The 12,547-nt window shown below is 48.6% G+C and overlaps 1 protein-coding gene across 27 annotated transcripts in view; it reads right to left on the bottom strand.

The window, feature by feature from the left end:
- The window catches only part of MAP4K4 (mitogen-activated protein kinase kinase kinase kinase 4), a 149,346-nt gene that overhangs the window by 39,801 nt on the left and 96,998 nt on the right, over positions 1-12,547 (bottom strand). For all 27 annotated transcript variants that reach the window (XM_018054930.1, XM_018054934.1, XM_018054939.1 and 24 more), the window contains exons 6-11: positions 10,929-11,019; positions 10,385-10,515; positions 9,530-9,584; positions 7,965-8,043; positions 4,091-4,266; positions 2,435-2,507 (exon numbers count right to left, since the gene is read on the bottom strand). In XM_018054930.1, coding sequence (XP_017910419.1) covers positions 2,435-2,507; positions 4,091-4,266; positions 7,965-8,043; positions 9,530-9,584; positions 10,385-10,515; positions 10,929-11,019 — 605 coding nt within the window. The remainder of the gene's footprint in view (positions 1-2,434; positions 2,508-4,090; positions 4,267-7,964; positions 8,044-9,529; positions 9,585-10,384; positions 10,516-10,928; positions 11,020-12,547) is intronic.

The raw sequence follows: 12,547 nt of genomic DNA, 5'->3' as shown, positions 1-12,547 counted from the left end.
AAACCCAGTCCTGAGTTTTAAGAGAGATAGGATATCTGTAGGTAGGCTCTGAGGAAGGGAATGGCCACCCACTCTAGCATCCTTGCCTGGAAAATCGCACGGACAGAGGAGGCTGGTGGGCTACAGTCCATGAGGTCATAGAGAGTCGGACATGACTAACGTGACTTAGCACGCACAGTTCAATAGCATCACCTTTCATCTTTCTTTCATATGGTCATAAATACCATAAAACTCTGCCCTGGGTGTCTGATTTGACAGGAGGTATTTAGGTAAGATTCTCACGTCCACTCAAACTGTGCAGTGGAAAGCTGAAGCCACCATCTTCCACCCGTTGTTAGCTCCCTGTGACCGCCTGACTTCCCACCAGGAACAGCATCATCACACTTCGGGCCAGACAGGTAGTCACAACAGAGTTACCATCAGCATGTACCGATCCTTGCCTTCTCATCTGGTCCCCTGTTCCCTGCCATGTAGCCCTCTCTCTCTCTCTACTTCCCAGCCCAAGGGGCCCCAAGGATGCACCTCTGCACAGGTAACTTGAACCACATCCCTCCCAGCTGGTCTCCTGGGGGAGAGTCACTTCTCCACTCTCAAACCCCCAGAATCACACAGCAAAGAAATCTTCCTCAATTGCCTCTTCCATTACATCATATCCCCAACTCCAGACAATTACACTGCTTGTGCAATCAGTTCACACTGCTCTAAAACTTGGTCTCAAATGGATTAAAATCCTTCATGTTATTACAAAAAGATACGATGGAGTTTTTTCCCAATAAATTCTCTTCTGTCTTGATATGCTCTCTTCAAACATCCATTCTCTGCACATGGGGTCTCTCAACCACACTCCCAGCCCTCCTTGTGTCCAGCTTGTCGGCTACATTGGACATTAGGCAGACAAGACCATTATTAAAGCTTTTAAATCCTCTCTTAATTGATTAACGAGTCACTATGGAGTACGTCAAGGCTGTATATTGTCACCCTGCTTATTTAACTTATACGCAGAGTACATCGTGAGAAACGCTGGGCTGGAAAAAGCACAAGCTGGAATCAAGATTGCTGGGAGAAATATCAATAACCTCAGATATGCAGATGACACCACCCTTATGGCAGAAAGTGAAGAGGAACTAAAAAGCCTCTTGATGAAAGTGAAAGAGGAGAGTGAAAAGGTTGGCTTAAAGTTCACCATTCAGAAAACAAAGATCATGGCATCTGGTCCCATCACTTCATGGGAAATAGATGGGGAAACAGTGTCAGATTTTATTTTTGGGGGCTCCAAAAATCACTGCAGATGGTGATTGCAGCCATGAAATTAAAAGACGCTTACTCCTTGGAAGAAAACTTATGCTATCTAGTTACCAACCTAGATAGCTAGGTTATCTAGTTACATTACTTTGCCAACAAAGGTCCGTCTAGTCAAGGCTATGGTTTTTCCAGTGGTCATGTATGGATGTGAAAGTTGGACTGTGAAGAAAGCTGAGTGCCGAAGAATTGATGCTTTTGAACTGTGGTGTTGGAGAAGACTCTTGAGAGTCCCTTGGACTGCAAGCAGATCCAACCAGTCCATTCTAAAGGAGATCAGTCCTGGGCGTTCACTGGAAGGACTGATGTTAAAGCTGAAACTCCAATACTTTGGCCACCTCGTGCAAAGAACTGACTCATTGGAAAAGACTCTGATGCTGGGAGGGATTGGGGACAGGAGGAGAAGGGGACGACAGAGGATGAGATGGCTGGATGCCATTACCAACTTGATGGACATGAGTTTGAGTGAACTCTGGGAGTTGGTGATGGACAGGGAGGCCCGGCGTGCTGCAATTCATGGGGTCGCAAAGACTCAGACAAGACTGAGCGACTGAACTGAACTGAACCGATGAGGTTCCTGCTACCAAATCTTCAACCTTCTGCTTCACTGTGTCTTGCGGAGCCAGAGAAGGCCAAAATAGACTACAGAATGGATCAGGCCAGAACGCATCGTCATAAAGGCAGTGAATGCTGGTGACCACACGGGTGGGAAGAGGAAAACCAACCAACCAACCAACCAACAGACGAATTTTGGGGAAGACTGTAGCGGTTTCAGTGGCAGCCCTAAGCGGCCTGTGAGTGGGACAGTTCAATTTGTGCAGGACTGGGTCACACGCTACAAGATGTCTTCCACCCACACCTTCTGGAGCAAGAACCGCCATGGGTAAGCTGCCCTGGCCCAGCCTACCCAAACACAGCTGCCCATTTCCAAACCGTGGGGAGAGGAGGCAACATAGTCTCAGCAAAGAATCAGCAGGGCGCTCCGGAGTGGGGAGGGTGTTTCACAACAGTCTTTGAAGGGACGGAAGGACGGAAGATATTAAGGCATTTTCAGAGTAACTGACGACTCCTTCACACAACAAGGGCATCTCCGGCAACCCTAACCCCAGCAGGGACACGAGCACCCTGTCCTTACCTGGGCTCCCCCTCCTGCTCAGGCGCCTCCTCCTCCTCTTCCTCACTCCCACTGTACTCATACTCGGTTTCATCTGTAAAGAAAAGGACAGGATGAGCGGGTCATTCACAAATGGCGACGCTGCATGTAAGGCCAGCTTCTCTGAAAGCATCACTACTGAGTATAAACCGCATATTCTTGGAGAAAACAGTAACGTGTGTGGGGAACTGGCGGAGAGGAGGGCCTTGACGGTGAGTCCCACTGTGATGGGTGGGCCATCAGAAGAGCTGATTCCCTTATTCTCGTGACAATCCCTTGTGGGATGCTTGGCTCAGGGGGCACAGGGCTGGGAGAGGGGCTACAGAGCCCACCACTTGAAAGAAAAATAGGCCATGAGCATCAACAAATTCACAAAGTCCACTCTGATGTCAAAACAAAAAGAGAGAGATTTAACTGCCTAAACTAAGGCAATAAAAGAATATATTCAGTTATTTTTAGCACTTAGGGATCATCTTAGACAAAAGACAAAAGTCTGCTGGATGGAGAAAAAGTAGGTACTCAGAGCAGAAAACCAAAGTCACATGCTCCCCAGAATTACAAAGGTAAAGTAAGTCAGGCAGAGGAAGACAAACACCATATGATATCACATATTGTGAAATCCAAAATAAAATGATACAAATCGACTGATTTACATGCAAAGAGAAACAGAATCACACACACAGAAAACAAACTGATGGCTACCAAGGGGGAAGGAGAGGGACAGGATAAAGGAAGAGTTTGGGGCCAGCAGATACCACAGCACACTGTATGCTAAGTCGCTTCAGTCGTGTCCAACTGTTTGCAACCGTGTGGACCGTAGCCCGCCAGCCTCCTCTGTGCACAGGCTTCTCCAGGCAAGATTACTGGAGTGGGTGGCCATGCCCTCCTCCTCCAGGGGATCTTCCCGACCCAGGGATCGAACCTGAGTCTCTCACGCCTACCTGCACTGGCTGGCAGGTTCTTTACCACTAGCACCACCTGGGAAGCCGCCAGATACACACTACTACATACAAAATCAACAACAAGGTCCTACCAAACAGCACAGGGCCCTACACTCAACATCCTGCAGCAAACCATATGGAAAAGTATATGAGAAAGAATATATATATATACATATATGACTGAATCACTTTACATCAGAAATGAACGCAACATTGTAAATCAACTATACTTCAACTAAAATAAATAAGCTAGTAAGTATAAAGGTGGAACCAGGGAAAAACTGATGAAATAGAACAGCGAAAGGAGACCAAAGCACAGGCCGTCACAGCCCCCAGCAGCATAAAGCACTGGAAACCCCTGGAGAGAAGTGTGTAACAGACCAACGGTGACAACTGTGGCCGACATGCCGAGCTCTGCACGGCCCACTCAGAGCACAAGACCCACAGGGCAGTAAGAAGCACAGCCATCAAGATGTGCCCCGAGGCAGGGCAAGACAGCATCACGTACTGAGCAGCCGCGGGGCCCCGCTACCCGGGGTCACCACTGCCGGAGCCAGGTTGGCCCCTAGACCAACCCAGTCTCGACACTCGAGCCCCAGCCAGATGAGCCCAAACTCGAGCAGGAAAGGAATAACCTACTCTGGTTGGCAAAAAACTAAAAGAATATTTAAGATGAGAAGAAAACCAGACTTCATACCTTTCTCTCCTCTCTTCTTCCTGGTCCGGTCTATATGGTCCTTAAGCTGGATTCTAACCTGCCTTTCGTTCGGCTGATCCCTAATGAAAGGATGCTTCAGAAGCTGCTCGGTGGAGGGCCGCTGCATGTAATTCTTCACCAGGCATCCTTCTATAAAACTAAAAAACTTCTTGGACCTAAAAGAGAAAGTAAAAAAAAGATCATCAGATTTCTACTATGAAGAGCAAAGCTCCAAAATATCAGTAACTTACAAGCTGGTACATGAGGCGGGGCTTCAGGAGTCACTATGAGCAACGCTGCAAATGCACGGGGATAAAACAGGAACGAAGCAGGGACCCTGGCCAGAGCACCACTTAACCACAGTTTAGGAGTCACGCTGCACAGTGGGAGCCGCAGGGGCAGTGGGAGTTAATGCTGCTTGTTGATCGTGGAATCGGGGAGGAGGGAAGCGAGTGCAGGAAGGTCTTCACTAACGTGAAGGTGACAGAGAGATGGTGGATCCTTACAGACAAGGACAGACACAGAAAGAGCGAGAGACGGATAAGACAGGGACCCAAGGAAGGGATTCAAGGCTCTGGATCTTGTTAGGGCCAACATGTCCATCAGTTTTAGGCTGAGTTATGCATCAGCTCTCTATCCTTAATGCCACTGTTCAGCCATTAAGTCATGTCTGGTTCTTGCAACCCTATGGACTGTAGCCCTCCAGGCTCCTCTGGCCATGGAATTTCCCAGGCGAGAATACTGGATTGGGTTGCCATGCCCTCCTCCAGGGGATCTTCCCCACCCAGGAATCAAACCGTGTCTCGTGCGTTGGCAGGCGGATTCCTTACCACTGAGCCACCAAGGAAGTCCTATACTTAATGCACAAAGGCAGAAACAACAGTGCTGAGGGGGCAGTGACCCTGCTGCCAACATCTACCCCACCAGACACTTTACTGTTGCTCATTTCTCCATTTCTGGCTTATGGTGACCCCTCCGTGGCCTCAGCGGAGACACTCTCAGCCGCCCTGTTATTGGAGACTCTGCTCAGACGGCTCCTGTCCATAAATCTTTCCTGGCAACACTGCACCACACACGCCCCAAGGCAGGAGCCCTTCATTTGGGGCTCTCTGCACGTAACACACCGCACACTTCACCTTTATGTCTCTGTCTCTCCTTCTGGTTTATAACCGAACAGGTCAGGACTGGTTCCCGCTTTCCCATTTGTCAGCAAGGCCCAGCTCTGAGCACGTCAACTACAATAGGTATGCAATAAATTTCTGCTGAATGAATGAGTTATTCAGTCTTTAAAAATGTGATTGAGAGAATGAGTTCAGTCCTTTCCAGTTCCTTCATGCTTTAAGAGTTCTTTCTGTCCACCTGAAACTATCACAACGTTATTAACTGGCTACACTCCAATATAAAATAAAAAGTTAAAAAAAATAAATGAATAAGACAGATAATGACAAGAACCTACTGTATAGCAGAGGGAAACTTTGTGTAATACTGTGTAATAACCTAAATGGGGAAAGAATTTGACAAGGAAGGTGTATGTATATGAATAACTGAATCACTGTACACTTGAAACTAACCATACTCCAGTACAAAATTAAATATTAAAAAAAAACTGGAAAAGAGAGAATCAGTTCTACTGTCTTCTACTTGTACTCAGAACTTACTATTTTTGCTCAATCCAACAAATATTTATGTGTCAACAATTTACATTTGTTTATGCTGGGCTCTGTAAGACATACACATAGGAAACAGTGTATGTATATTCAATAGCAGGTGTATAATCAAATTGTGAGGAAGAAAAAAGAACTGAGACAGTGGAGTGGTTCCAATATCAAGAAAAAGGAGGATATTTAACCATCCCAAGAAAAGCCACCGTTCCAGAAGGACAAGGCAGCAGAGTCCAAGCAGGACAGTGAATTGCTTTCTGATGTTGCAATGAAAAGTGGAAAAAGAGTTAAAAGAACCAGGTCAGGTTCAAGGCAGAGAAGGGCCCTCAGTCACTTGAAGAAGCTGTGGCCTTGTTCAAGGAGGTTAAGGAGGAATGCACAGGACTCTACACAGCGGCAGAGGAACGCTACAGCACACGGATTCCCAAACCTCGGGACCCAGGAGGATCATTTGGGGAGTTTATTAAAAATACAAATGCCTGGGTCACTCCTCAGACCTTCACCCTGGAGAGCTTGAGGATGGAGCCCTAAGATAAAGAATTCCAAAGGGCTTCTCATGGGCCATGTACAGATTAACATCAGAGAACCGGTCAGCTACGATATAGTCTTTAAACACAACTGTCAGCTTCTGCTGAGAATTTGCTGATCATTTTTCAAAGGCCACTTCTGCCTAAGTGGTTGTGGAAATTCACAACCTGTGGACAGGAAGACCGCATCCGTAAAGGAAGAAAGCCTTCACATCTGTGACCCTCTCGACCCTTCGGAACACCCGGGTAAGCTGAGGCAGTGATGTGAACTGCTGAGAATGCATCTGATGCAGCTTAGCTCGAGGCAGTCTGGTGAAAGAGCCCAGGGAGACTGCACTGTTACCTACACGCGTCTCTCTATCTCACCGTGCTGTACACACAGCAGTTGATCCACGCCTGCAAGTCATGGGCGGAATAACTGACTGACTTACAAACTGTGAAAATACCCTGAAGATGGCACATAAACTCCCTTCAGTAAAATCTGAGAAAAAAGCCAAGAGAAAAGGAGTGCTGTTCAGTTTAGCATGAGCCGGATCAAGTGTCACCCAGCCCCACAGCTGACTCCCTAGTGACACCTACTGTTCACACGTGGCCGCACATGGTTGTCACGTTTTAATTCAGGAGACCAACTGGGGCTCAGTCGTTGCCTTAAAGAACCTCTCCAAACTGGTAAGTGGAACCAGACAACCTCGGTTCCCTGGAGCTGAATGTGGTGAAAGAAAGGATGAAAGGAGAAGGAATTCTCGCCAGCAGGTGAGGGGGGAAGACGGGAAGACAGAGGAGAAACAAGGGTGAAAATACATGTGCGTGTCTACACCGGTGGACCAGAGGGACTCTGGAACAGGGCACCCCAAGCCCCAGATCCGTCCCAGTCCACGGCCCGTTAAGAACCAGCCACACAGCGAGAGGTGAGCGGCGGGCAGGGGGGTGAGGCCTCCCCTGCGTTTGCTGCCACTCCTCATCGCTCGCTCTATCACCCGAGCTCTGTCCCCTGGCAGCTCAGCCACAGCGTGAGATTCTCAGAGGAGCTCGCATCCTCAATGTAATGCTCTTGAATCACCCCAAAACCTTCCCCCCAACCCCAGTCAGTGGAAAAACTGTCTTCCATGAAGCCGGTCCCTGGTGCCCAACAGGTTGGGGACCGCTGCTCCAGGACATCAGAGGACGCACCCCCAAGAAGCGCAAACCTCAGCTGCTGAAGTGCACGTGTTGGCCACTCAGCCGTGTCCGGCTCCTTGCGACCCCACGCACTGCAGCCCACCAGGCTCCTCCATCCAGGGAATTCTCCAGACGAGAATGCTGGAGGGGGTTGCCATTCCCCTCTCCAGGGGATCTTCCTGACCCAGGGATGGAACCCGGGTCTCCTGCACTGCAGGTAGATTCTTTACTGTCTGAGCCACCAGGGAAGCCCATTACACTGAGAGGTATATTTAAATATTAAAATAGAACCTTTTTTAAAATATTGCATTGGTGTTCATAGAGTCACTTGGTGCTATTTTATCGTTCAAGGACAATGGATCAAGGGGAAAAAAAAACATTAAAAACTAAAGCAATACACTTTGTAACACTGACTCTTGAGTTCTTTGGCAGTCAGAACGGCCAGGATTCTGTCCTGAGGTCAAACTAAAACGGAAGACTGTTTTTCGAAAGGAACAGAATGACAACCACAAAGCACGTGTATCTTACCATTTTTTGGACTTCAGCCGGGGAGGAGGATTTCGGGGGATGAGAAACAGGGCTCTCATGGGATGCATGTCACAGAGAGCTGGGGAGAGGAGAGGGCGCGTCAGTTAGGCACTCAGCTCCCTCGGTCTCCAATTCCGGGACCCACTCAGGACTCTACACGCTCTGCCTGTTGTCTGCACATCTAGTTACGCAGCCGAGAACATACCCTGAACCCCCCACCGAAGCACAGCAAAACACGAGGAGGACAAGAGCAACGAGAAGAACAGACCATTTGGAATAGACACTGGAAAGCGTTCATAAATCAAAGATAAATACTGATTCAAAGTCCTAAAGGAGTTGACAGCTTAAGTCATCTATCGGATGACAACGAAAATATCTTTATTTTCATAGGACTGTCGTGAGGATTAAATGAGACACAGCTGTAAAGGCCTTCTCCACACAATGCCTGAACTCAGGAGCACTAGCAGGCATGTTCAATGCTTACTGTCAGAGTGAGTGTTCCTGAAATCAGGGAGTGAGTGGGACTGTTTAATTTTGTTTGATGACTATTTACCCTCTGATCACTGGCCCAGTGAAGGCGTGAGAGGTGCACTTGGACACACGAGTATGTCACAACACGTATTTCCGTGTGTTTATTTACCTTCACAAGCACCTTACAAGACAGCTGGGAGATAGGGCCAAAGAAAAGGAGGGTGCTGTCCCCGCTGCGAAAGGGAACTGGACAAAGCATCTGGCAGCCCTGCCCCGTCTCAGGCCCTCGGGGGACATGATGGAACACAGGGTGATCGGCACAGACAGCCACTTCTGCAGTGCAACCAACCCCCAGCTGGGGGCAACCTGATATCATTCATTCAACAAGTATTTGGTCAGCAGCAACTATGTACCAAATGTTATATATTCAAGGGGGGCCAGCAGAAAATAATAGGTTTCTTTCTTTCCCTTTGCTCTCTGCAATTCTACTCTATTCCTCATTAAAAATAAATTTTACGAAGTTGTCACTGATTTAAACCAAAGTGGAAGCAAAATTTCACAGGTAATACCAAAAAAATAAATAAATAAATTCCATGGATAAAAGGTTGTGCCTCTCTTTTTAAAGTTAAAACATAAGTAAAATGGAAATTTCCTGTGTTAGGACCAGTTTCACTGAATACTAAGTTCAAACTGTAAAAAGAAAAATTATTGCCTATTATGTGTGTGTGTGCACGCTTAGTCCTGTCCAACTTTTGCAAGCCCATGGACTGAGTCTACCAGGCTCCTCTGTCCATGGGATTTCTCCAGGCAAAAATACTGGAGTGGGCTGTCATTATCTGATGTCAGAATAAATCCAGGTCACACATCTAATTACAACTTAACAGGTAACGCAGCCCATGAACCTCAGGGAGACCTTCAGAAGGACTGATGTGTGCCAAGAACTCCTCTCACATCTAAACCTCCACTGTATTTATGACGCCTTCATCTGAACACCCCACCAGAACAACTCCATCCATGAAGCCACTATTTCTGAAGCCACGAGACCAGGTTTATGTTGCACAGAACTGGGCTAACAAGGAAGGCAGGCTACTTACGGGGAGCGCCTTCAGCCATCTCAATGGCAGTGATGCCACAGGACCAGAGGTCACTCTGCAGAACAAAGCAGATGTTAGGGCACCATCCTCACTGTGAGGCCAGGGACTCACCACCACTGGGCAGTCACACAAACCACAGAAATGCATTCTTTGGGGGTACAAACCAAAAGGAAGTCTGCCACGAAACTACAAGCACAAACACATCTGGAAGAACATCTTCCAAGTAAATAAATGATCAGCTCATAAAGTTCAGTCAACTCATGAAGAGGGTGATGGAAAAGCTATACAATCTGCCTTGTATTGTACAGCTTTGTAAAAAGTTATGCAATAATGATAACGATGATCATTAATTAGAACCAGCTGCCGTACCTATGATCCAACTCTCAGCCAGAGTCTGACGATCAGGATCAAGAAGTGCATTATTGATACACGTCTCTAGAGGTCACTCTCAGAGCTTAAACACATTTGTGACGAAAGCAAAGGCGCACAGCTCTTTAGCAAGACTCTGAAATTTCACAAGGTGCTTGCTATGTAATCTGACAATATTTCTGAAATAATAAATACCTGATGCTCTTCAAATTAAAAAGAACAGTAAACAGAACAGAAGCGCTGAACTGACTCGGGACAAAAAAATTTCTGAGACTGACAGTGACCCCTCCCGCCTTGAAAGCAGCACCTGACTTAGAACAGAGCTGATGCAGAAATGGACTACACACACACACACACACACACACACACAGCCTCAACATACTGTCCCAGCAGATGTGCCCTACAGCAGGAGTCCACGCGGTGCTCGCTGGAGCAGCGAGGGGGAGGACTGGCAAAGCCCACGAGGCCAGGCTGGTGGCACCTTACCCTGTAATCGTAGGTGGCATCAGGGTTCTCGTCACAGGCGATGACCTCGGGGGCCATCCAGTATGGGGTGCCTATGAACGTGTTCCTCCTCCCCACGGTCCTGTCCAGCTGGGCACTCACTCCGAAGTCCACTGCAGTCGGAGGAAGGAAGGAAAGGGGACCACAGTGAGCAAACCAGTAAACAACAGGACGCAGACACAGAGAGGAGCAGGGTCTTCAGAGTAAACCATACACCACCACGGCGTGGATGCGCGACCCCCCAGCAACACAGATAAGGAGCGCCCCCTCCAGAGCCAAGTCACCATAGCGCCAAGATGCTCGACCAGCCTGGGGGTTTCCCCGGGGGCCTGTACCCACCGCGTCCCTGAGTTTCCCACTGGGACCACCAGAGGGACTGCTGGGGGAGTCTGGGGCACGGATGAAGTGGGCCTGGAGCCACGCTCAGAGGTAAGCCTGGCTCCCACTTCTCCAAAAAGGACGGAAGGGGAAACGAGGGTGATGCCAACAGAGGACCGCTCCCCGGCGGGCATCAGATCACACTCACCCAGCTTCACCTCTGCGTTCTCGGTCAGCAGCACATTCTGGCCCTTGATATCGCGGTGGATCACGTGATGGATGTGGAGATGGGCCAGGCCCTGCAGGCAAGACACAGAGAGATTTAGTTCTCTGATGCTGTCAGTGAACAGTCCAGAATGCACTCCTTATAATATTCCATGCTTCGGGGGTTAAGAATTCACCTTCCAATGCAGGAGACACGGAATGGATCCCTGGTCAGGGAATCAAGATCCCACATATCACTTAGTGTGGCCAAAAGATTAAAAAAAAGAAAGAAAAAAAACAAAACAAAACCCATTCTCTGGTTCTTCCCTGGTGGTCCAGTGGTTAAGAATCCACCTTCCAATGCAGGGGGATGCAGGTTCTATCCCTGGCTGGGGAGCTAACATCCCCATACTGTGGGGCAACTAAGTCTGCGTGCCACGCCTAAGACCCGGAGCAGACAAACAAACAAATAAATAAAGTGTGCACAGAATTCAGCTTCAGTGCGTGTCCAGCAGGGTATTACCAGTGACACCAGAGAGACGCAGCCCAGTCCCGAGGGGCCAGGGCCGGGCTGCGGGTGGCACTGCCACTCTAGCTTTCCCTGAAGGCACGTGTGCAGGGGCCATCCGCAGTGTCTCTCCCGCCACGCGTGCTGTTTCTGTACAGGATGGCTCTTTTCCCACGCTGCACGCCTACTGTGCAGTGGGTGAGCCTGGGGGGAGATGTGAACCGCATGCATTCCAGGGGAAAAGCAAGGGGAGAGTGGGCTTCAAGCTCTGGCCCTTGAACCCAGCCTGGTTTTCCCACCAAAGAGCCACAAGCTGTGAACTACTGACTGACCCCACCTCTACCCCACGGGTACAACGAACGGTTTTGCCATCCACAGAGCTTCATGTGCCAATCAAGCATCTTTCTTTTTCTCCCAAGGAAATAAGCCCTAATGGGCACACAGCACTTTTTGATGACCTCGTATCTGGAATGAAGCCCGGAGCATGCCTCTGATGAGAGGTAGTGGGAGAACAAAAACGCAGTTTGCATCCAAATATGGTCAGAAAGACAAAAAGGCAGCATTCTCACAACTCTGCTTGTCCCGACTTCTGCCAGAGAACCCAATGTGCAGCTGCCTCCCAAGGCACAAGTGACCTACCCAGTCTAAGATGCGGCAATTGAGAAAGGGTAGGATGAGTTCAGTTTACTTGATTTTTCCTGTTTAACATTTTAGTGGGGTTTTACTGTTATCATGGGGCTTCACAGGTGGCTCAGTGGTAAAGAATCCACCTGCCAAAGCACAAGAGGCAGATTTGATCCCTGGGTTAGGAAGATGCCCTGGAGAAGGAAATGGTAACCCGCTCCAGTATACTTGCCTGGAGAACCCCATGGACAGAGGAGCCTGTCGGGCCACAGTCCATGGAGTCACAAAGAGTCAGACACGACTCAGTGACTAAACAACAACTCTGCTCTCAGGACATCGCAGGTGCCCACTCACAGCAGTGTGAGGCGGGAGGCTTAGTCTTACACGTTAAGGCTCCTTTAGTGACCACAAAAGAATTCTCATGCTTTTATAATGACATGTGTATGTGATGATACAAAGACAGGTCTCCCATCTCTCCCTATCCAACTAGT

This window comes from Capra hircus, chromosome 11 (assembly GCF_001704415.2).
Source record: "Capra hircus breed San Clemente chromosome 11, ASM170441v1, whole genome shotgun sequence".
NCBI classification, from domain to species: domain Eukaryota; kingdom Metazoa; phylum Chordata; class Mammalia; order Artiodactyla; family Bovidae; genus Capra; species Capra hircus.
This window is presented reverse-complemented; position numbering and strand designations above follow the sequence as displayed.